This window comes from Podarcis tiliguerta (assembly GCF_965153285.1).
Source record: "Podarcis tiliguerta genome assembly, chromosome: 2".
Taxonomy (NCBI): Eukaryota; Metazoa; Chordata; class Lepidosauria; order Squamata; family Lacertidae; genus Podarcis; species Podarcis tiliguerta.
The window spans coordinates 100578553-100604536 of record NC_139535.1 but is presented as its reverse complement, the minus strand read 5'-3'; the positions used below and the strand labels follow the sequence as shown (position 1 = coordinate 100604536).

Here is a 25984-nt window from a genome sequence, read left to right as displayed (position 1 = left end):
TGCTGAAACTTCTCAACAGCAATTGAAAAACTCGTGATACTGGCTTTGCTATGGGCGAAGAGAAGGAGAGTTGTACGCATGCCTTTCTTGCATCCCCTATTAGTAGAATGGAGGCAAAATGCACGGCGAAGCTGGGATAGATTATTATTATTTATTAAATTTATATACTACCCTTCATCCGAAGATCACAGGGCTGCTTAGAGGGTATGTATGCCCTTTAATGCACAAATGCAGACTTTCATCATAGCGTTAAAAGTTGAATTGCTACAAGCCCAGAGGTTGCTGCTAGGTTCCTAAAAGGGCCACCCACTAATTTATATACGGAGATGCCTTTGGGCAAATCGACACGATAGAGGACTTACAGACAAAGTGACCCAAGTAGGTAGGTTATTTATTTATTTATACAATAAATAAGTACAAAAAACAGAGAGAAAGGACAATGCCCCACGATGCTATCCAAAGATTCTGGGTGCTTACATTCTCACCAGATGTTTGTTATTATCATTATTAATTAAATTTATATACCACCCTCCACCCAAAGAGTTTTGGCCTGAATGTTCACATTAGTCCTTTCAATCTCAAGCAGTATTTTGGTGGATTTTGCAAGAGAACACTCTTTTTAAAATCCTGCATACTATTTCCTCCCCTTTCCCCCAATTCCCCCTTTACAACAGTTTTTAATGCAATGTTATAAGAAAAAAAACTGCTCCCTGTCCCTATTGTCACAACTACTTTCAAACCTCAGGAGTGTAAGAGGGGCATTTTAAGGATTAGGGAGGCAGCTGTTTAAGGACTGCTAAATGGCTTTGCTAAGAGAGCTTTACCGTGGCTGCTTTCTGGTCCATCTTTGTCAATGTTATGGATTTCTGCTTGTTGTGCTACTGTTCTTAACTGGATATTGATTCTTTAGTGTTTTGTTGTTATGTTTGAGTGTTAGCTGCTTTGAGATTGCAGAGAGTTTTTAAAAAAATGGGATACACATTTTAGAACTGAAATAAAAATTAAATAAAAACATGGGTGCAAATGGGATTAAAAGGAGGTCCTGGTATTTTTTAAAGAAGATGGAAGGCCCATGCCTCTGTGTTGTGAAAACAGCGCTAATAAATGACCTACATGTATGAGATTGTTCCCAAGTTGCATGAAAATATAGATGTCGTCATTCAGAAAGTTTTTTTTACCCAAGAACATGCAGCGAAGATGGCAGAGGCAGAGCACTCATTCATTAGACGAGGCGAGGAACAACACAAATTTACTGTTCCTATAGCTCAGACATGGCCAAACTTGGCCCTCCAGATGGTTTTGGGAATGCATTTCCCATCATCCCTGACTGCTGGTCCTGTTAGCTAGGGATGATGGGAGTTGTAGTCCCAAAACATCTGGAGGGCCAAATTTGGCCATGCCTGCATAGCTAATGAAGACCTGCATGTGCTACAGCAATGTGGGCAGCAATTTCCATCATTTGGAAGATTTACTACATTAAACAGTGGTACCTCGGGTTAAGTACTTAATTCGTTCCGGAGGTCCGTTCTTAACCTGAAACTGTTCTTAACCTGAAGCACCACTTTAGCTAATGGGGCCTCCTGCTGCTGACAGAGCCCGATTTCTGTTCTTATCCTGAAGCAAAGTTCTTAACTTGAAGCACTATTTCTAGGTTAGCGGAGTGTGTAACCTGAAGCATATGTAACCCAAGGCACCACTGTACTACATTATTTATGATTGACTTGAGATGCTGCGTAAATCTACATGCTAGTCATCATCAACAACAACAACAAGATTTCTTCAGTACATACCCAGAGTAAAGGTAAAGGTAAAGGGACCCCTGATCATTAGGTCCAGTCGTGATCAACTCTGGGGTTGCGGCGCTCATCTTGCTTTATTGGCCGAGGGCCAATATGTGGCCAGCATGACTAAGCTGCTTCTGGCGAACCAGAGCAGCGCACGGAAACGCCGTTTACCTTCCCGCCGGAGCGATACCTATTTATCTACTTGCACTTTTGACATAGGCTCTGTGGTTTAACCCACAGCGCCACCCATGTCCCTACGTACCCAGAGACATCACCCCAAAGTCTGCAAAAACACCTTCCTAGTCACAATTTTTTAGTAACCATCCTTCATTCACCCCAAATGTTTCTCCTTTCCAGATGGCACTGGATGCATGACAGCCAGCTATTTTTAACCGCTAAATGTGTTCATTGTAACATGAACTAGCATAATGAATGGCAATTTATTCGTCACCTTCTTAACATGCACACAGAGAGAGAGAGAGAGACACAGACAGGAGTGTCTGGAGAGACACTCAAAGCATATGGAGTTCTTTTCCAAGCCTGCAGATATTATTGTCTCTTCCCCCTGCCTCTCCCAACGACAGCACTCAGCTGACAAGACCAATGGCCTGACTTCGTATGATTGTAAAATAGGACTTTTATATGCAAAAAGGGACAATGAGAATCTTACTGCTGCGCAGAACCTGCGACAGTGCAATTGTTGGCATATTAGGCAAATTGCGCTTATTTCCCCAGATGTACAGAATGGTGGTTCGCAGCAAAGGTGGCTCTCAGAACCCATTAACAGCCTGATGATGCTACCCATTCACTTCATCTTCTATGGATATGCGTATGGACCAGATTTAGTATGTGTGATGTACATAATTTATTTGCACCAGCCAAGGATCTTATTCCACGTGAGAAGACCAATACAGTTTGGTGGGAAGAAGCACACACCAGTTGCCTTCAGGGTCTCTGCAGCCTTGAGAACAGGTTTCTTTTAGGTGCGCTAGATCTAACGTCAAACTCCTAGTGGGGCTAATCCCAAGTTTAGCCTCTATGTTAAAACACAACCTCTGGCGTTCTGATGGCAACTTTAGGTTGTGGGGAAATGCAGCAGCTTTCCTTTTACATGAACAACTCATAGTCCAGGGGAGGAATTCAATGTCGTACTAAAGCGATCGCCCCCTCAGGGTAAGCATTCCAGCTTACCAGCTGGAAGAATCCCTGCTCTCCTCCCCACACAAGTTGCGTGGTGAGTTCCCGCCTCCCCCCAGTAGGAAGAAAGACACAGGACAAAATTATTTAAGGTTAATGGGCTAAAATTGGCCACAACTTTATTGGTTACAGGTAAGAGCGGTATTGGCTTAGGCATTGGTCCTATCAGACTATCCGGCTTCAGCCTGTTAGCTTGAAAACCAGGAAGGGTTAACACCAGCAGGGGGAGCCCTGCTGATGCACATCAACTAGGTACTCCCCCGGTGTCACCGATCGGGGGCGCGCTTTAGGCCCTGGCCTCCATAGGCTTCAGACGAGGCCACGCCCCCCGGAATCCTTTACCAGACTACCCTTCGATATTTGGGGGAGGTGATGGCTCTCCCCCCCCCCAACACATCTACATAACAATACCCCTACCAATGCCTAACCACCCAAACCAAGGAGTTGTGACGATTTGCTACGAGTTGGGCGAAAAACCAAATGGCCAGTGCCAATTTGCCAAGTGGAAAAAAATCCTACCAGGCCCCTTAATGGCGACCAACCGAATTCCATAGTAAGGTCAGAAGGGAAACCTTAAAGGGCGGGTGCCTGGGAAACCACAACAGCTGCGTGGACCAAAGAGGGAGCTCCCGGGGCAAGCCACACACCCCGAGCCAGCTGAGGATTCCCCTGATCGTGCGGGGGCTGGAAACCAGCCTCCGCGCACATGTTGGGGGCGTGAGCCCGCAACCCCATCTCCTCCTGATGTCGGAAGTGGCTTTGAGCCAGAGGTCGTTCTTAACCTCTCTCCCTCCGCCACAAATTACTTTTCAAAGCTTCCACTGACAGGAGGCATTTGCATCCTACCCACGATAAGCCATTCCTTCCATCAGCAGAGGAATTTAGATGTCCTGGAGCCACTGTAGGCCCTCTCAAATTCACATCGTGAGAGATGCTTGAGCAATAATTGGGTGCGTTACACAAGAAAGGAGGGAACAGGAAACGTGGGAGTCACTTCTACATTCCACTGCCATTACTGTGAATGCCCAAGGCCACCTTCACTTGCTCGAGAGGGGGGAGCTATGAAGGTATCATTACATCCAGTTGCATCACTACTGCCTAGACAGCAATGACCTTTCAAGTGGCTTCTTGTGTATACAAACCAGTTGAGTAGTTTGTAAGCTTTTCAACGGCAACAGATATTGGCTGAACATAAAAAAGCAGCCTCGCTGAATCAGATCAAAAGCCTAATATCCTGTTTTCAACAGTGGGAGGATGCGGGTGGCGCTGTGGTCTAAAAACCACTGAGCCTCTTGGGTTTGCTGATCAGGTTGGCAGTTTGAATCCCTGCAATGGGGTGAGCTCCTATTGCTCGGTCCCAGCTTCTGCCAACCTAGCAGTTTGAAAGCACGCCAGTGCAAGTAGATAAATAGGTACAGCTGCAGCGGGAAGGTAAACAGTGTTTCCATGCGCTCTGGCTTCTGTCACAGTGTTCTGTTGCGCCAGAAGCGGTTTAGTCATGCTGGCCACATGACCTGGAAAGCTGTCTGTGGACAAACGCCGGCTCCCTCAGCCTAAAAGCCAGATGAGCACTCCAAGCCCATAGTCACTTTTGACTGGACTTAACGGTCCAGGGGTCCTTTACCTTTATCTTTTAGCTTTCCACAGTGGCCTACCAGATGCCCATGCAAAGCCCGCAAGTTAGACACGAAAGCAACAGCAATCTCCTTCACTCTCCAACCATTCAGACTCAGTGGATGACTCTTATTTCAAAAAGGAGGACTTCTCTCATGTCCCCCTTTTGCTTCCCTTTACCTAATCTATGTACTGTAAATTCCCAGACATTATAATGTTTTCTCACAGGGGAGTTGTTTCAGTCCCCTGATGATGACAACTCTTCCCTGACAGATAACAATAACAATATTTATTATGTGTATGCTGCCCACCTGGCTGGGTTTTCCTTGCCACTTTGGACGGCTTCCAACACATTAAAACATAACAAGACATCAAACATTAAAAACTTCCCTATACAGGCCTACCTTCAGATGTCTTCTAAAGGTTATATAGTTACTCATCTCCTTGATACCTGATGGGAGGGCGTTCCACCAGGTGGGTGCCACTACCAAGAAGGCCCTCTGCCTGGTTCCCTGTAATCTCACTTCTCCCAGTGAGGGAACAGCCCGAAGGCCCTCAGAGATGGATCTCAGGCTGAACGATGCAGTTGGACATGCTCCTTCAGGTATGATCTCTTTGTTTTGAGATCCAGCTCCAAGGGCCTTCTGGTGGTGAAACCTGCCTACAGTATCCACCCCACCCCCCAATTTCTGCATGTCTGAATTGTCCCAATTACTTCAGAGGTCCCTGTTTTGGTTCTGGGTGCTTCAGAGAGAGTCGCTTTTGTTTCAGACAAGCCCCATATCATTTCAAAGTGACCCACTTCAGTTTGCGATTTGGTATTTGTCCAAATCCAATGAACACAACCAAGTCTGGCTGTAACACTTGTTGATGCACACTCTTAACCTAGAGAATACTAGTAATGTGCTCAACACAAAAACAGAACGAACAATCTCCTTGTGCTCCAAGACACAGACTAACTCACCCTTCTCCTCCTGGCACTAGAGGTTTCTCGCTCCCTGTTGCTTCTGGAGCATCATCTTCGTCTGAGGAGCCAGCACTAGAAGATTCTTCATCGCTGTCTGCAAGGCAATATGCCCTTGGCCTGAAACTGAAAAGAAGGACACATTTCAGTTTAGAAGTGACACCTTATTAGCATAGGTTGGAAACAGGGTTTTTGCTCGTTGCATGACTAGACTATACATCTTCCTGTTTCCCCAGTTACAAATGTGCGCCGCACCATGCTTTATTTATACAATAGTTATTTACTCCAACACAGCTGTGCCGAGCCTAGCTTAAAATGAACGGAAGCATGTGTGGGTTTTCTTCCATGCAGTCAAATGGAAGGTGAAGAGACATTTCTGCACAAGTGTCTTTCATGACAATTAAATGCAATGCAAACAATTATAATACCAAACTAGGATGAACACTTTGAATAAGCACAATTTTTTGACCGGATGAGACATGCTTGGGAAGTCAAATGGGTTTCTGAATGAAACTTGAGGGTTGCTTTTGTGAGCACCATGCGCTTCCAGGAGTTATTTTCTTGCCACCGTATCATATAATTTCCCTCTTATTGCACACATAGCTGAGCCGCATCTACCTATCATAATAGTTGCCGGCAGCAACAGAGTCAGAAGTGTTTTAGACAAGACATTTGGTAAGTAGCAGTAAAGGCAGTGATGGTCTTAGAGGCAAAGTATAGCTGGCATATTAAGAAGGCCTGAGACAATATAGGGCAAGTCTAGGGAATGCATCTTGTTGAGTCTCTAATTATTCGAATGCAGTATATATTGAGGGGTTCCCAGCAGGGGAGAAGCCCAGGCTCTAATGTTATGATTGCAGAACTGCCACCTAACCCAGAATTACTAAAAACAATACGTATATGGAACAAAACCTTGATGGTAATCCAAAGAGCCCTAACTGGCAATTTCTCCATAATGGGTGTAATAATCTGTTATGGCCATTTCACACGCAAGTTGCATGTTCTCAAGTGGACATTCCTTTCCAAAGCCCTGTCCTAACAGTAAGCTCAGGTTTTTCTTAGTCACCAGCAACCAGACAAAAACAGAATACAAGAGGGCTATCTGCAAGCAGCAACTTATTATAGTGTTCAGGTAGTAACACGGAGAAGCTGGCCATCAGTACCATCCTGTCAATTTTTCTAGATAGCCATGATTTTTTCACCCAACCAGGATGGCTAGATGCAAAACATTTGGCGATGGGAGAACTTAGGCCAGGCACTGTCTTCTGTCAGCGTAACCCACCTCGCAGGGTGGTTGTGAGGTTTAAGTGAGGAGGAGAGCCATGTACACTACCTTGAGCTCCATGGGAAAAATGGTGAGACAAAAATGAATGCGTGTTCATGGTACTTTGAACACACAGCCTTAGTCTGCATTACTAGTCAACAAAACCAAGCTCAGCTGGAAACCAGATAGAAACATCATCTTCTATAGAATATCCGCAGCTATATAAAACAACCCTGGTGTAAGCCAGATAGTTCAAGAAGAGGTTCTTGAGTAGTAACCCTTTCACTGCAACATGTGCTGGCTACAGTGCAATAACGGCTGAATATACACGTGAGGATGAAGGCCTATCAAGCTTCAAGAGGGAGACTTTGAAAACAGCTTTTACTGTTAGCTTTTCCCTGACTGCAGGATGGGGAGAATTAGGTGTGACAACTCCACAATGGAGGAATGTTGCAGTTTATTGATTCTATTGAGCAGTAAAGACCAAATGGAAATTAGCAAACAGCTGTATAAAACAAAAATGAAAGAGGAGGAGCACAGTAGGGAAGTTGTGCTACTCTTGTTGGAGAGATAAAGGTAAAGGGAAAGGGACCCCTGACCATTAGATCCAGTCATGACTGACTCTGGGGTTGCGGCGCTCATCTCGCATTATTGGCCGAGGGAGCAAGCATACTGCTTCTGGGTCATGTGGCCAGCATGACTAAGCTGCTTCTGGAGAACCAGAGCAGCGCACGGAAATGCCATTTACCTTCCCGCCGGAGTGGTACCTATTTATCTACTTGTACTTTGACGTGCTTTCAAACTGCTAGGTTGGCAGGAGCAGGGACCGAGCAACGGGAGCTCACCCCATCGCGGGGATTCGAACTGCCAACCTTCTGATCAGCAAGTCCTAGGCTCTGTGGTTTAACCCACAGCTCCACCCGCGTCCCATGTTGGAGAGATGCTTGCCTCTAAATACAAAGAGGCATAGCTGGTAACGTTTCCCTTTTTTAAGGGAAATTCCCTTATTCCGAATAGGATTCCTCACAAGAAAAGGGGAAAGTTGACAGCTATGCAAAGAGGGTACACACATCATTCTCTAAGCCCAGCTTTAAACATTCCAAGTCAACTGGGGAAGCACAAGAGAATGCTTCCTCTCGCTCAACTAGCCCAGAAATCATTCCAGTGATTCCGGCTAGAATCACTTAAGTAGCAAACACAGAAGAAAAGTTAGAGAGCACCTTCAAGCAAATTTAAAGAGTAGAAAGAATTCAGCCTTGATAGGTAGCTAGGGTAGGGGGTTAAAGACAGATATTAACTTCAGTGAAACTCCATGCCAAGGTTTCGTTAATATAAAAGCAAAAACCTTAGAGAGCCAGGTGGCTTCAGTTACTGAAGGGGGCTAACAACTAGCAATAGCATTGCCCCTTATTTCCAGCCAAAAAAGGCCCTTTTAATGGTGTCAGCACAAACAGAACGAACACTCCACAAGGGATGAGATGATGCGACAAATACCACTCACCAGATCAAAACAAATCCACAGATTGACGAATCCAAATATTACCAAAAAAAGGAAAGGAAATGAAAGGGGGAAGAAAACCAAAAAAACAAATACAAGTTAGAGAAGATACAGTATGGAGAAATTGCAAGCTACCTTTACCTAGGAGGGGCTCTATTTGGCCAACATAAAGCAAACAGTACTAGCCAGCTGACATTTAAGCAAAGCTCTTTTTAATGCAGGTTAGACCACAAAGCAACACTTTAACATTTGACGCAGTATCAGATACTTGGGTTTCCAAAACTGCATAAATGTACGCGAGTAAAACTATTAATATTTGACAAAATATTGATACTGATTCTTGGTAATAGGTATAAGGGGAATTAACCAATACCTGGGAGAGACCTCTGAGGTCTTGTATCTGTGCAGAGAAGAGATGCCAGCCAGCCAGCCACAATATAATGATGTGAAATCAATGGGGAAGAATAATGTAAGCCGAAAAGCTGGGATTTAGACCCAGTTCTAGCATAGATATGACCTTTCTTCCTTTGGTCTTATTAAAAACATACATATGCCCACCGATTAGAATTTTTTTACATATATAATAGGTGCCCTGTGTTTCTGTGCTCTTGGCATATAATGACTGCTGTTTGTCTATTCTCCTGCAATGTGGACAACAAACAAACATGAGCAAGGAAAGCTTCCAAAACAGAAAAAAAAAACACCAACACCACCCCAAACCTAAAAGGTACACAGAATATGGGCAGGATAATGGAGGTGGAACGGATGTTAGGAAGAAACAATGCTCCCTTGTGGCAGCCTCTTCAGAATTTAAATTGGACTGAACATGTACTCTAGTGCTGCGCACAAAGACACAGCTGTTTAAAACAGAAGTAGCCAACATGGTGCCCTTTGGATGTTGGGCCACCGACTATGCTGGGTGATGCTGGCAGGAATTGTAGTCTCTGGAGGGCATTACATTAGCCATTACATTTTAAACCCCTGGTTTAAAAGGTTTACAAAAATTATGATTTTTCTCTCAGTTCATTTATTACTTGCAACCAGCTTTTTATTTAGCACTGATACATAACATTTGTATTGTTCCCCTTCTGCCCCCTCCATTCCTACTTGGGATCAGTGCCGGATTTATGTATAAGCTAAACAAGCTATAGCTTAGGGCCCCACTCTCTTGGGGCCCCTCAAAAAAATTAAAGGGGGAAAAACTGGATGTACATTTCCAAAATATAAGATAAAAAAACAAATAAAATAAAACCAATGTGATAAAAGTACATCTCTTGTTATGCACAAATGGATTTAGATACCTATTAGGTCCATAAATTACCATATAGCATATATTCAACACAAAAAACAGTGACAATTTGTTGTTGACAAAGGACAGCTGCGCATATAAAGGGCCCCATTACCTTCAGTAGGTTAGGGCCTCATCAAACCTAAATCCAGCCCTGCTTGGGATAGAGAAGCTAGAAATTAAAGAAAAAATCTATTTCCAGAATGATCTCTGTCCAGTGCCATTACCATTAGTTTATTAGGGTACAGTTAAGCTAACTTGGAAGTTGTTATTCATCAGTCCGCAGGTGGTCCCAAGACTTACTGACCAATCCCTGCCTCTCACTTTTGAGATCAGTTTTAGCATAGTGCGACAGCTTCCCCCAAACTGTAACCAGTTATTCATTATAAAGAAATAACTCCAGACTTATCAGCTCTTTCAAACACTATCTAGTTTCTATTACAGAGTTTTATGAAGAGCTTTCTGTACTTAAAAAAACACCAAAATAGTAGGGGAAAAATTCCTTACCCTTCTTTGCCAATTTCTCCAACTTTCAGTGCTTCACCTAGAGGTTCCTTTCCAAGTTTGGTCAAATTCATTTTGGTCTCCAGGGTCATTAGAAAAGATCCACTGTAAGATATTTCCAAGTCAATCCAAAGCCCTAGAATTGTTGGGGAAAGAAAACATTTTAGGTATGACTGAAACTACCACACAATATCCAGGAAAATGCTGAAACACAGAGAGAGAGATTGATCCCTACCTCTTTTTTCAAACCTCTTGCTTTACGGTAGGCCAACACGATCACGACTAGTCAAATAGCAACTTAAGTTCAAGCAACTAGACAAAAAGCAACTTACAAACATGATCCAGGGGCAGTACTTGGCAAGTCACAGAATCTAGAAATGTTAAGGGCTTAAACAGTATTCATCATGCTGGTCTCAGCAAGCCGCAACTGTGTTTTTAATTGGACTAACTTTGGTCGAAAAAGAGAAGGCAATTCCCCTCTTGCAACACAGAAGGTGGCCCAGTAAAGAGGAACCAACTTTCCTCGGCATCTTAGGAAAGTCTAAAGGCCACTTTCACTATCATAGGTGCTGCAAGCTGCACAGGCATAATTTAGGGGTGGGGACTCCTAAAACAGGGGTGGGGAACCAGCAGCCCTCCGGATATTGCTGCACTCTTAACTTCTGCCTGCCCCAGCCAGCATGACCAATGGCATAGGATGATGGGGAGGCCATAGTCCGAAAAAGGGTTCGCCGTCCTTGTTCTAAAGATTAACAAAAGCTCTTGTGAGGCCTTCATATGTGTACCTGTGCAGCTGAATCTCTGCAGATCAGCTGATTAAGAAGGAACACCCTACAAAGGCATGCAATCTGCAGCTGTATTGTACTGTTTACCGAAATGACAACCTACATTCTACTGGACTTTATATGGACTACCGTTGCAGAAATAAACAATTAAGAATACTGCCGCTGTAAGTAGTTCTATAGATACAGTGGAACCTCTATTTGCAACCATAATCCGTTCCGGAGGTCCGTCCGGAGGTTGAAATGGGTCACTGGGAGAGGCGCCGTTGTGCACAGGTGTGGACGGCGATTGCCCGCTCCTGCGCATGTGCAAACGGTGATCGCCGCTCCTGCGCATGCGCGGACAGCGGCAAGCCCGCTGGTTACTTCCGGATTTGCCGCGGTCGCAACTTGGAACGACCGTAAGAACAGGTGGTGGTTAAGTAGAGGTTCAACTGTACTGGCTAAGAATCAAAAGGCATGCAGCCTTTGGCTACCACTTATGCCCTTGGCTCCAGCTGCTTGCACTCCACTGGAGAAACTGCTCTGATGAAGGCCGCCTGGGCTTGGAGCAGCTTGCCAGGCAGTGCATCAGGGAAGGAGGTAGCGACTCTGAAGACCAGCTGCATGTGCAGAGCTACCCTGACCAACCTTTGGATCCCGGTCATAAAACATGGAAGCATCGGCAATTGTCTTAATTGCCATTCACTTCACGTGGGCATTCGTTTGTTCGCGACATATGAGTGATGGGAAATGATCTGCAGAACGGCTTGCACGTGAAGCGCTCTCTCTGTTCCTCCGCGCAACATCCCGCAATTATGAAAGGAGGAAGTTGGAGAGAACATCTGCGAGGCAGAGAGATAAACGGCCGTTTAACAGGCTTGGAACTTTGTTCCTGCCTCGCTAATGAAGGAAATGAAAAGAAGGAGCATCTCAGAGCTTATGCAACGCTAATGTTTACGATGAATTGGGAGGAAGTGTGTTCTTGGCCTGGAAGAGTATACAAGCTGAAGATGAAGACCAAAGGTCAAAAAGCATCCAGCCAGATCTCTGACTGCAAGAGGATAGCTTTTAGATCATGTTCTTGACATTATAGGATACATTTAGTGGGGTGTGTGCCAAAATCTTTCCTGTTGTTTTAATGTAGTCCTCTACCATGATCTACCAGATTGTGAAGCTGAGGCTCCAATACTTTGGCCACCTCATGAGAAGAGAAGACTCCCTGGAAAAGACCCTGATGTTGGGAAAGATGGAGAAGGGGACGACAGAGGACGAGATGGTTGGATAGTGTTCTCGAAGCTACCAGCTTGAGTTTGACCAAACTGCGGGAGGCAGTGGAAGACATAAGTGCCTGGCGTGCTCTGGTCCATGGGGTCAGGAAGAGTCGGACACGACTAAACAACAATAACCATGATCTCAGATAACCACAGATGCTCAATGAAGTATCTTCAATTTCCTTGCTTTCCATGAAATTCAGGCTGCACAACGGCATCCACATCCAAATGCAGAGACTGTTCCAATTTCAGTAGGTTGTGCTAGCTGGCGCAACACTTGGCACATCCAGCCAAAAGTAATTATTTTCCCACTCAATTTGCTTCAAATCTAACCCTGCTCCAAGTAGCTCAGGCTGGTGAACATCGTCCCATGTCCTTTTTATCGCCACAAAAACCCCTTGTGGTAGGCTGGAACAAGGGATAGGTGTGGGATCTGAACCCATGTCTTTCCAGTCTATGCCCTGAACTCTAACTCAGCAAGAGGCCAAGTGATGCCCTCCATATATATTGCTCCCACCAGTCCCAGCCAGCATTGTTGATGGTCAGGGATTGTTGGAGTTGTTGGTTCAGCCACATATGGAGGGCACCAAGCTGTTCTAACCACTACATCACACTGTCTCTGTTTGGACAAAGAATGGCAGACGAGTTCAGAATTGTCAGCAACATCAGAAGAACTACAAAACAAGTGCTAGAAATCAAACTTGCCAGATCACCATAGCATCTTTAATCTTCAGTATGGTGCAATTTTACAGTTTAACATTATCCTGCAGAGACTTCTGCAAGCTGGGCAGGTGTCTTCTCCTTTTCCATCAAAACTGAATACCTAATAAGAGACAATGGGCTCTCTAACAAGTAGCGGCCTATCAAGCAATAGAAGCCTTCCTATCTTGGTCCAGTCACATGCAATTCAGGAGAAGGAGGCATCTCTTTCATTTGCTGAAACAAGCTTTCTAAATCATCAATAAATACAAATTTTTAAAGAACAAACATATAAGGGAGCAAGGATGAACAGGCTGAAGGAGATTTAGCATCCACTCAGAATTTCTAAGAATCAAAGTATTTCCCTTCAGCGCATTGCATTTGAAATTACAGTGGTACCACGGGTTACATATGCTTCAGGTTACAGACTCCACTAACCCAGAAATAGTACCTCGAGTTAAGAACTTTGCTTCAGGATGAGAACAGAAATCGTGCGGCGGCGGCGCAGCGGAAGTGGGAGGCCCCATTAGCTAAAGTGGTGCTTCAGGTTAAGAACAGTTTCAGATTAAGAATGGACCTCCGGAACAAATTAAGTTCTTAACCCGAGGTACCACTGTAGTTTCTTAAAGATTTGTCAACATGCCATTTCTTCTAAGGACTTGATAGGCAGTGACAGGCATATTCTGCAATGCCAACTCTAGGTAATAACCTAACCAGTTCAAGAGGAGTCAGGGAATTCCTCTGTAAGATATGGAACAGTTTATTCCCAATGCAAAAAGCAGTTTAATCTTATCAATGAACACACTGAATCGTAAGCACAATACAATATTTCCCCTGCATGGAAAAATGAGATTTGTCTTCGAAAAATCCAATTTCTTCCAATAAGCCACAGCAAACAGCATCTTGCAAAACAGTGTGAGAACAGTTAAGAGCCCATGAAAACTATAAGTTACGTTTTCTTTGTCATTGTGCGTTCATGCCTGTTATTTCAGATGTAGAAACTTAGCAGTCTGAAAAGAGCAGCATGGGAAGAGGAAGTGGCTTTCCGAACAGCCAGTCTTACTAATTACTTATAAAAAGCAGAGTCCTGTTGGAATTTGAAATAGGAGAGTATGAATAATTCCCATTTATCTTCCCGCAAATGGACAGAACTTTCCCCGTTGGTTTCAACTGGTGAAATGAAAGGGCACCAGAGTCAGATTCCACATACAGTATATCTGTAGCCTTAAGCTCCCACTTATGTAATCAGTGAGTCAGCATGCTCCAAATACCAACAATTCTTTTTAAAAACAACTACAATATAATGAATCAACCAGAGGAAACAATTCAGAGGATATTTCCCTCTGCAAAGAACAAATCCAAAGTTTTCAAGCATCAGGAACACCAGAGGGGATTTAAAAAAGCAGGTGTGCTGTGCAACATAGCCCCAGCATGTTTATGTTCTTTTACAAAAACGCAACCTTACAAATCACAAATAGTCTGAGAGTTGAAGCATAACAGTGCCATTGCTTTCCATACTTTAGACATGGTTTTTGTTTGTTTGGCCCTATACTGTTGGGTCTGATTACATTTTCTTTAGTTTAGCCTTTTTCTAAAACAAACCATTTCTTTAAGCACTAGAATTCAGGCGAAGACATACCGTATTTTTCGCCCTATTGGACGCACCGGCCCATAGGACGCACCTAGTTTTCAGGGGGGGAAATCAAGGAAAAAAATATGATTTTCCCCCCGCAGCTCTGGGAGCAGCGGACAGGCTGCACGCAGCCTGTGCGCTACTCCAAGACCTTCTCCCTGCTTTTGCGGGAGGTGGCGGAATTCCCCCACCTCCCGCAAAAGCTCACAGGAGCTGTGCGCAACTCCTACGGGCTTTTCGACCAGGAGGGAAAAGGGACGGACTCGGCCAGTCAGTCCCTTCTCCCTCCTCGGGGAAAAGCCCCCAAGAGGGGCGCTCTTCAAAGGGTGTGCGGCTCCTGCGGGCTCCTAGAAAAGCCCGCAGAAGCCGCGGAGCCCCTTTAAAGAGCGCGTGGCTTTTGCCTGCTTTTGCGGGAGGTGGGGGAATTCCCCCATCTCCTGCAAAAGCCCACAGGAGGGAGAAGGGACGGACTCGGCCAGTCAGTCCCTTCCCCCTCCTCAGGGAAAAGCCCCCAAGAGCGGCGCGCTCTTTAAAGGCTGCGCGGCTCCTACGGGCTTTTCTACGAGGTGGGGGAATTCCCCCACCTCCTAGAAAAGCCAGCAGAAGCCGCGGAGCCCCTTTAAAGAGCGCACGGCTTTTGCCTGCTTTTGTGGGAGGTGGGGGAATTCCCCCATCTCTCGCAAAAGCCCACAGGATGGTTGGAGAGTAGCGGGATGGCGTCGCGCGCCTTCCTGCTGCCCCCCATCCTCTGGGGCTGGCGAGGGGGGAAGCGCTGCTTTCCCCCCCGCCAGCCTCAATGCCGGGATGGAGAGTAGCAGGAAGGCGTCGCGCGCCTTCCTGCTGCCCCCCATCCTCTGGGGCTGGCGAGGGGGGAAGCGCTGCTTTCCCCCCCGCCAGCCTCAATGCCGGGATGGAGAGTAGCAGGAAGGCGTTGCGCGCCTTCCTGCTGCCCCCCATCCTCTGGGGCTGGCGAGGGGGGAAGCGCTGCTTTCCCCCCCGCCAGCCTCAATGCCGGGATGGAGAGTAGCAGGAAGGCGTTGCGCGCCTTCCTGCTGCCCCTCATCCTCTGGGGCTGGCGAGGGGGGAAGCGCTGCTTTCCCCCCCGCCAGCCTCAAAGAGCAGACTCTCCTGGCTTCAGCGGAAGCAACGCAAAGCCTCCGGAGTGCAGGCTTCGGAGGCTTCGCGTTGCTATCGCTGAAGCCAAGGAGCCTGCATTCGCCCCATAAGACGCACATACATTTCCCCTTCATTTTTGGAGGGGGAAATGTGCGTCTTATAGGGCGAAAAATACGGTAATATCTAGAAGTTAAATATTATTGTTAGCTTTCTACTTCATTGCTACAAAAAGAGATTCAAATAATTCCAAACTGACTTATATGATACCATCTTCATCTACAGGCCTCCCCTGCAAGGCCATGCTCAGCTGGAAGATTCTTAATTTCAGGGTCATGGCTTCATGTTGGGTGAAATAATAATAGTAATAATAACTTTATTATTTATACCCTGCCCATCTTGCTGGGTTTCCCCAGCCACTCTGGGTGGCTTAAAGGTAAAGGACCCCTGACAGTTAAGTCCAGTCGTGGACGACTCTGGGGTTGCAGCACTCATCTTGCTTTATTGGCCGAGGGAGCTGATGTTTGTCCGCAGTTTTTCCGAGTCATGTGGCCAGCATGACTAAGCCGCTTCTGGTGCAACAGAACACTGACACCAGAGAAGCACACAGAAACTCCATTTACCTTCCCACTGGAGCGGTACCTATTTATCTACTTGCACTTTTGGCGTGCTCTCGAACTGCTAGGTTGGCAGGAGCTGGGACAGAGCAATGGGAGCTCACTCCATCGTGGGGATTTGAACTACCAACCTTCTGATCAGCAAGCCCACGAGGCTCAGTGGTTTAGACCACAGCGCTACCCACGTCCCATCTGGGCGGCTTACAGCACATAAATAAATACGGTAAAACATCAGACATTAAAAATTTCCCAATAGATTTCTTCTAAAAGCCGGATAGTTGTTTACAGTGGTACCTCGAGTTACAAATGCCTCAGGTTACAAACACTTCAAGTTACAAACTCTGCTAACCTGGAAGAGTTACCTTGAGTTGAGAACTTTGCCCCAGGATGACAACAGAAATCATGTGCCAGCGGCGCAGCAGCAGCAAGAGACCCCATTAGCGAAAGCGTGACTCAGGTTAAGAACAGTTTCAGGTTAAGAACGGACCTCCGGAACGAATTAAGTTTGTAACTAGGGGTACCACTGTATTTCCTTGAAAGATTCCTGCACTGTAGAGGATTGGACTAGATGATCCTCGTGATCCCTTCCAACTCTACATTTCTGTGATCTTGGAACTTATTTCTCCAGAACCATTAAGAATCAGCTTCCACATAACTATGAGCACACATGTGCTTTTCTCTGCCCTGATTGTGGTAAATATGTAGTTTTAATATCTATTTCAGAACAAAGCATATTCCTTGAAGTCACCCTTCGTTCCAATGTCGTAAGCTCTAACCACTCCTCAAAACTAAACAAAAATCAATACATTTCATAATAAATTGAAAAATTTAGAAAACCCATTGCTTCTCAAATAATAAAATATTTTTAATGTTGTTAGATCAGTTCTGGGGTATTTTTCTTCCCATATAACAATTCAGTACAAACCAATAATGTGTTCATTAAAAAAGAGGGAGAACATTTATCCTTCAATCAGCCAGCTAGCCAGCCATATCAAAACCTATTTTTTTATTGGCTTTCTTCCTTCCATCATGAAACTCAAGGTGTCAAGCATGTTCCCTAGCAATCTCCCAGACAAACACTGACCAACCTTAGACCTGCTCACAGACCATGAAGCAATGACTCGGAGCATCAAAACACAACTGTAAAACTCAAACAAGCCAAAACAGCTGTAACCACACAAAATGCAACACTGCATTTTGAGGAAAGTCTCTTTATCAAGGAAACTTATTCGCCTACTTCCAATGCTTCTCCTAAATGCCGGGGTGGTTAACCTTTGGCCCTCTAACATCACTGGACTCCAAATACCATCAGCCACAACCAGGGAGGATGGAAGTTGCAGTCAAGGAACAGCTGGGATGACTAAGCCTAAGGAGATACTTGAGGCACCTCACTTCTGGAGCGAGCAAAACGTGAAGAAGCCTCAAGAAACTCAGTAGGAAACAATCAGAGACACTGAAGACAACCCCTTACATCTTTTGGATCGTGATTCTGACTTTGGATGTTGACACAAAGACACCCACCCACCCCGAAGAAAGATATTCCCGGTCAGCTCCCCGCAATTCGGACATTTCCTCAGGCTCAGTCATAAAACCTGCTGTCTTAGGACGATATTTTGCTAGCGAGTCCTGTCAGCTCAAGGATTTTCACTTGTGCAACAGGACTCCCCCCCCCTCTTGCACTGCCCCACAACCTCCCCCCAATCTGTTCCAATGGGCTGGGGAAACCCCCTAATGGGATATCTGTTCATAAACCCTCCCTCAAATGTTTTTTAAGAAGTACCACCAAATTAGGCTTGCCATACATCAGGAAAATTCCTGGCATGTCCTGGTTTTCAGGTGTAAAAATGGCATCAAGGGGGGATTTAGCTCAACAACTGCAGGTGTCAGGAATTTAACTTTTTGAAATACGGCAACCCCACACCAAATACTACTAGGATTTCTGCTCCCATGCTTTTCTGGGAAGAAATCCCCCTTCTGAATGCATGTGTGTATAAACTTTAAGATTCAAAAGCACAAATCTTGTCATTCAATGATAAATGGTAGAAAGGCTATAAAAACAAGTAAAAAATTGCCATACAAATGTTATTACATAAAAAACAGACATTAAAGTAGCATTTACAAGCATGGCTATCCCTCTGCAATTGTTAGAATTGGAAACACGATTGCCAACTGCACCCCGTCAATTGTTTGCTGGGAATAGTCATAGGATAGTTGTGCTATCAAAACAATCTACAAGGTTAAAAATCTGATATGTTACCTTTATAATCAATGGCAGGTTTGCAGGCTTGAAGGATTTTTGGCATGGCAATTCCCATGTCCAGTTCAGTTAGTGTTAGTTCATTCATGAAATACGGCAACTGAATGAATGAAAAAGAGAGTCTCTTTAAAGCATTAAAGTACATGCAGTACCCGGAAATTAAGTCCTATTGTGTTCAACAGGGTTTACTAATCTGACTTCCTAGTTAAGTGTAACTGGAGCCAAAGTGTTGAGAAGATATGGAGGTTTCTTAAAAGCAGGGGTGGGCTGAAGACGGGTGCCGGGGGCCACATTGGGCACCATTGTGTGGAAGAACGGAATATAAATTTTAATATAATCATATTATTTCTGGTAGCTACACACTGCCTGTATAGAACTCTTCACTAGGTTGACTTTTATCGCATATAAGAATTCACTTCTTGCTTACATTCTTAGGAATGCAAACTCAGGATACTCACCCTGGGGATTCTGTTGTTGTTTTTTTTAAGTAGTAACCTATACAATATTGAAATCCCACGATATCTCTATCTCTATCTCTATCTATGATATTCAAAAGGTAATGTTTCAAATACCTTGGGCTGAATCTAGGCTTAGTAGTCATTTGTGTTTAGGTTCGAGAAAGGTCATATAACCAACATAGGTTACTGCTCTTTGCAAGATAACGGAGAGGGATAAAATGTTATTACAATGTTATTTGCACTATCAGTTAAAAGGACTGAATACTTTGGTCTCTTGTTTGCCCTCGGGAACAGACAAGAAGACTGAAGCAAAGCCCTTCTGGAGACAGATTTCTGAGGGTTTTACACTGACCCAAAAGGGTCAGAAAAGCTGGCAAGCCCTGCTTTATCCATCGTTGCAAAGAGCGACATTGTTAAGTCGCCCCTCACCGGCCAGTCCCAGGGCAGATTAATACCATTTAACAGTTCACAATTAAAAACAGATTACAGTCACAGGAATTGGGTGGGTACTGAAAACATGCGTCTCAGGTGTGCAATGCCAGGAAAAAGAAGTGGCAGTAGAGAGTAAGTGCAGGGGCTGAGAAAAAAATTCAATTTGTGGGAGGGGAATCAATATACGGACTGAACAATCCAAGCCCCGCTTTGAACCAGACTAGAGTAGGGATGGGGCCGGATTGGGGAGAGATGTTCCTCTTCCTGGCCCTGCAGGTCTACTTCAGCTTCCCACTGCCTAGTGCCCAAGGAATGATGGCAGGCGGACATGACAATGACAGGATCCCCAGTGGATTCACCAGGAGAATTCCTTCCAGAGGAGGGCAACCAAAATGGTCAAAGGCCTGGAAACGATGCCTTATGAGGAACGGCTAAGGGAGCTGGGCATGTTTAGCCTGGAGAAGAGGAGGTTAAGGGGTGATATGATAGCCATGTTCAAATATATAAAAGGATGTCACATAGAGGAGGGAGAAAGGTTGTTTTCTGCTGCTCCAGAGAAGCGGACACGGAGCAATGGATCCAAACTACAAGAAAGAAGATTCCACCTAAACATTAGGAAGAACTTCCTGACAGTAAGAGCTGTTGGACAGTGGAATTTGCTGCCAAGGAGTGTGGTGGAGTCTCCTTCTTTGGAGGTCTTTAAGCAGAGGCTTGACAACCATATGTCAGGAGTGCTCTGATGGTGTTTCCTGCTTGGCAGGGGGTTGGACTCGATGACCCTTGTGGTCTCTTCCAACTCTATGATTCTATGAAACACCCCCCCCACACACACACACAAACACATGGAACCTTCCAAGATGGGGTGAGGCTGAGTCAGCTGAGGGGCTGTGGATGCAGCCCTTGTTACTGAGCTAGCCTGGAGCTACACAGTACGTTCCCTATTCTAGAATAAAGAGAGCCGATTCTTGGAAAAACAGCCCATACCTTTATTTTGCTGAGCTTCATTTGTATCTTCTTGGACACCATGTCAGACCAGTACTTTTCTCCCAAGAAATCCCAAAATATTCTTCCCAGCAAGGCGTTCACCCATGCTTCCTGCATCTCTTCTTCACAATGGGCATCGGATGGCAACTGGTAAGAGAGAGAGAGAGAGAGAGAGAGAGAGAGAGAGAGAGAGAGAGAGAGTTTCCCTACTTTTAGAAACTCTGGCGTGGCTATCGAAAATGTACAATAACACCGACCCTGGGCTGCTAGCTACACAGCAGGCTTCACAAGCTAACAAGAACCTCTCCATAGAAAGAGGTATCGTTTTATCTCCCCGACAACGAGTTAAGCTTATTCCACAAGCATAATTCAAAGGCATTTCCCAACATGGACATTCCTCTGAAAACAAGGGGTCATTTTAGCAATGGTGAAGAGCTGATGCCAGCAGAGTTTATTTTCTTTTTGAAGAAAGCCAACACTAAGAAGGTAGCCTGAAACCAGGCTGGAGACAGAAAATAAGGGGGTGGAGAGAAACTTTGCTTCTTATATTGTGCAAAATATAATTTCGCTCCCCTGTCCCCTCTGGTCAAACACAGTGGAATTGCAAAATAACCCAAAAGGCTATACAATATACAATACAAGTAACCCTGTCTGTATAAGACTGTCCTAAGAAGTCTGAGGCGTGGTGTGGGGAGCAGAATCCCTTTTCTCCCATCTTAGTACTAACTGCACTTCTTTCTCATGCTTCTTTGGTAACCACAGGGAACACACATCTAACGGTGAAGAAAATGTTGGATGTTGCACATAGCTGGGGAAAGAAAGGAAGCACGAGCAACTCACACTTCCTGAGGAATGGCCGAAATCACACAGATAATAGTAGTAGATTGTTAGCGGGGAGGCGCGTATAATAATAATAATAATAATTAAAAAAAAATATGCCCCACCCATATGGCTGGGTTTCTCCAGCCACTCTGGGCAGCTTCCTGCACATATAAAAACATAAGACGTCTAACATTAAAAGCTTCCCGAAACAGGGATGCCTTCAGGTGTCTTCCAAAAGTTGTGTAGTTCTTTATCTCCTTGACATTTAAAGCTATGGCTGGCCACATTTAGCTTCTGAAGCTGTATGGCTTTTTTTTCAGCTGGAACTCAGTTTCAGCACCTCTCAAGTGGACACCATTGCCATTACAGTGGTACCTCTGGTTATGAACTTAATTCATTCCGTTCTCAAGCTGAAACCATTCTTAACCTGAGGTACTACTTTAGCTAATGGGGTTTCCCCCCACCACTGTGCGATTTCTGTTCTCATCCTGAGGTAAAGTTCTTAACCTGAAGTACTACTTCCGGGTTAGCGGAGTCTGTAACCTGAAGTGTTTGTAACCCGAGGTACCACTGTAGAGTGATACCTCGGGTTACAGAAGCTTCAGGTCACAGATGCTTCAGGTTACAGACTCCGCTAACCCAGAAATAGTACCTCGGGTTAAGAACTTTGTTTCAGGATGAGAACAGAAATTGTGCGGCGGCGGCAAGAGGCCCCATTAGCTAAAGTGGTACCTCAGGTTAAGAACAGTTTCAGGTTAAGAACGGACCTCCAGAACAAATTAAGTTCTTAACCTGAGGTACCACTGTATAACAGAACAAGGGAGGCGCTCATGGTGAGTTCTGGCACCTCTTTTTCTGGAAGGACAGAACTGGTGTAGACACCATGGGCAAGGGTGCTGCAGCACTGCCCAACACTACGGAGACACTAGGGAAAGGCCACAGCACGATTCAGACTAGACAGAAACTGATGGCACTAAATATGGGTTGAGCCCTTGCCAAGCTCACCCTGCCCAACACCCGCATGCAGAGAAACCTCTTGGAAACCACAGAAGTGGAAGGGTGACCATAATATTTCAGTGCAGATCAATTAATCCTTGTACACCTCACCTTCTTCACAGCTGTAGGGCTGCTGTCTGCACTGTGGACTGGGCTGGCTACAGGGCTCGCCTGTTCTTGCGGAATGCACCTGGCCATATACATGTTGTAATCCAGAAGCATTTTTTGTCTCACGCTGGCTGCCAGTTCCTTCTGCTTCGGCTGGGAGAGAATTTCATCGATGCTCCCTTTGCTGCTGCTACGGCTGTGGGTCAGAGCTCCAGACTGGCTGTCGGATCGACTGTGCGCTGGCAAGAATCCTAAAGGCCGGGAAGGGAAAAGGCCTTCATCATTAATAAGTAATCAAATAGGAAACTCAAGGACCATGAAAGTCAGGAGTTTAAGATGCTAAGATTCTAGCGAGAGGCGATGGGCTACAGGGCAAGTCTTAGAAGAGCAGGATGAAAAGAATGCTGTTTTTTCTGTTGTTTTTTTACACTAGCAGCCATGAAAGTGGATGCAATAAAAATATCTGCCAAATTTCTGAACATTAGAAATGGGCTTTCATTTAACCATGGGCGCAGTTTGGAGACACCCCCTCTCACCTCATCTTCTCATATGTGTTTTTATTAAGTCGTCAGTGAAACATTTTTTGAATTTTTACACTGCTGTGCTAGACAGTGCTCCAAGGCAAACGTCAAGCAAAGGGGTTACTTGCAAGTCTTTTCCAGAAGCTTTCACGCATATTATCTTAAAATCAGCAAGGTGGATTACAGCAATTGCAGGAAGCAACTCCCATGTGGAAGGGAACCACAAGGAAGGAAGACATAAATACAGGAATTTCCAGGGAAAAGGTAGCCAAGCCACAGCTGCAACATGGCTGCTTACAGTCCACCCAATTTTGGCTGCATACACACCAAACATTTAAAGTATGCCTCTTTCCCCAAAGAACACTGGTAACTGTAGTTTGTTAAACATACTAGGAACTATAGCTCTGTGCGGGATAAACTACAATTCCCATGATTCTTGGCAGGGGGAAATAACATATTTTTCAGTGTGTGATGTGTAAGCAGAGCTTTTTTTTCCAGGCGGAACTTTCCGGAACTCAGGTGGGCGCCACTGCCATTATAAGAGAACAAGGGAGGCGTTCATGGTGAGTTCCGGCACCCCTTTTTCTAGATAAATAGCACTGATGCTAAGGAACTTAACCATACAATGGGAACAAGATTCCCATCAGGTTTATATAATGAGCAGAAAACTATACCTATCCCCATGGACTTTTAGCAAAAATCCTCCTCCTTCTCCTCTGTTTAATATACCTGGGTGAGTGAAGCTATAAGAAAGGGAAAGCCCCTTGATAGAGGCAGCAGTATGGATAAACCTTCATAGGCTATGAGAAAAAGAAAAATCTCTGAATGACATTGCAAGCAGAATAATTGACAGAGCAATCCTGATTTGGGCCAGGTAGAGCAGAGAAAGCCCTGTCATCTCACGGTGGTCAGGGCAGAAGGGGAGGACAGGAAAGCTGTGTCTAATTTTCTGCTTTGCCAGTGGATGCAAAACTGCTGGCAACACACCCCTCCCTGAAAGGCCCCATTTCAGGACTTTCAGGTTGCTAACAATGGCAAGAAAACCCCTAGCAATAGCTCTCTCTCTCTCTCTCTCTCTCTCTCTCTGCTCGCATGGCTGAAGCTTGGACTTCTGCCACAGCAAAGCCCATCCCAGCTGGCAGGATTCTTCTATGCTGGCAGAGGCTGGTGGAAAGGCAACTATACCCAGTCCTAACCTGCTCCATCATTCGTGTTGGAAGGGAGAGGGTATAGGATTGCCCTGTTAATTTCAAATCAACAGAAAGAGCAGATTAAATGCCTCTAAAAAAATTTTCTGTAAATTCAGCAGGTTATGCAAACCTGACAAGTCTGCATGAATTGAATTCGTATATTTGTATTTATTTCATAAAACAGGCAAGGGCTAGCCACCAAAGGTAATAGAAATGTTGATTTTGAACAATGGCAGGGAATGTGCAAACCTAGGGGAAAGACTGTGTCCTGAAGTTGGTGAGATAAAACTCTGTGTTTTTAAAAAGCCTGACATCACTAAATGCTTAGCAGAACTGCCTAAATTCCCTCGGTTCCTATTTTATTTTATTGATGCAGTATGCACTCCAAGGTTCAAATTATGGCCAAGTTTCTAGATTCTACATCTATATTGCTAAACGACGTCAGAGCTAACTTAGGCACGTTGTAAGCTGCAAACATTTTGTTCTGCAAATATTTTAAAAGAGGGGAAAAAGATTTGTGATGGGAGAGGAAGGGTGAAATAAAAAAAAGGCCTGATTAAAAATTAATGTCTGCTTGCCACATTCGATTTTAAAATTACACATCTTAAGCAGTGTGTCTGATGTTTCTTGCTAATGTAACTTTAGAACATTTAGATTCATGCAAGTTTCAGTCAGTGGTATGGCCTCAACGTTTTTCCTAAATATTTTTCTCTGAAAAGTGACTGACGCAGATCTGATCATTCTAAAGAAACAGCAGCACGTTTTACAAAATGACACCAATTACCGTATTTTTCGCTCTATAAGACGCACCAGACCACAAGACGCACCATGTTTTTGGAGGAGGAAAACAAGAAAAAAAATATTCTGAATCTCAGAAGCCAGAACAGCAAGAGGGATCGCTGCGCAGTGAAAGCAGCAATCCCTCTTGCTGTTCTGGCTTCTGGGATAGCTGCGCAGCCTGCATTCGCTCCATAGGACACACACACATTTCCCCTTACTTTTTAGGAGGGAAAAAGTGAGTCTTATAGAGCAAAAAATACGGTAAATAAAATAAGGTCAGAAGCACTCTAGAAGAGTATACCTACACCCCCCTAAGACACTTGAAAACAGAACGTCCAGACATTTTACAAGGCCCTTTTAAAGAGAAAAGCCAAGCTTTTAAAGAGAAATTGTCGAGCCAATAGAAGGGCAAACTACAAAGTTCAGGCAACATTTGCTGACGGTCAGACACTACTTTATATTTTTCCTTTAGGAAAGATTTTTTAATAGCAGTGAACGTGCTAGCAGATACCCTAAGCTCTATTTCCACTCAATTTCTGCTCATTTTGACTCCGTGCAGCACAGTACATATGGCAGGATATTAAAATGCAGATAGTTAAAAATGGATTAATAAATGCACGACGACTCTGGGAGGAGTTAAATTGCCCCCAGACTGCAGTCTAGACATGTTCTGTTTAACACACTGAATGCCCAAATGTTCCTTCTGGAATATAAGCCACTTCCAATGAATCTTTTATAAGCTGGTATTTTGAGCTCGCTACAAGAAGAATCTTAATAATATGAGAGAACAGGGTCCTACCAGGCTTTTGTCCACACACAGCAATTGGCTTTTTCCCTTCAGATTTCAATTTGGAAGCCAGGAGGAACCTCTGAAACCATTCCTCCTTCTCCCTACCAGTCCTCCCAAAGAGATAAAGCACTTGGTCCTTCTGAGTGATGGACTTTGCTCCATCCTGAGGTTGCCTCTTGGGTTCTTCACTGCTCGCTTCCACTTTTTCTACGGTGGGCTTCTCTTCCGAGGTCTCTTTGTCAGCCTGGGCTTTAGCCATGAAGTCATCTTGTCTCCCAAGCTCAATGCAAATAGGATATTTTTTGTTCCAGATTCTTTTCCGGGCCAAACTTTTGGGTACCAGGTGAATCTGGAAAACAAGTTGCAAATTCATTTCACCGGCCCACCACACCGGGCAGGGAAATACGGAACAGAAGGCATTCGTTGAATACGTAAT

The 25984-nt window shown here is 44.8% G+C and overlaps 1 protein-coding gene across 8 annotated transcripts in view; it reads right to left on the bottom strand.

Annotated features, from left to right (window-relative positions):
• Nucleotides 1–25984, bottom strand: part of TEX2 (testis expressed 2) — a 97463-nt gene that overhangs the window by 6208 nt on the left and 65271 nt on the right. For 4 of the 8 annotated variants that reach the window (XM_083427347.1, XM_083427346.1, XM_083427348.1 and 1 more), the window contains 6 exons: nucleotides 25558–25897; nucleotides 22271–22518; nucleotides 20342–20488; nucleotides 18468–18567; nucleotides 10117–10249; nucleotides 5560–5685 (listed from right to left, as the gene is read on the bottom strand). In XM_083427347.1, the coding sequence (XP_083283473.1) occupies nucleotides 5560–5685; nucleotides 10117–10249; nucleotides 18468–18567; nucleotides 20342–20488; nucleotides 22271–22518; nucleotides 25558–25897 (1094 nt within the window). The remainder of the gene's footprint in view (nucleotides 1–5559; nucleotides 5686–10116; nucleotides 10250–18467; nucleotides 18568–20341; nucleotides 20489–22270; nucleotides 22519–25557; nucleotides 25898–25984) is intronic. The other 4 variants (XM_083427349.1, XM_083427350.1, XM_083427351.1 and 1 more) reach the window with 1 other exon arrangement.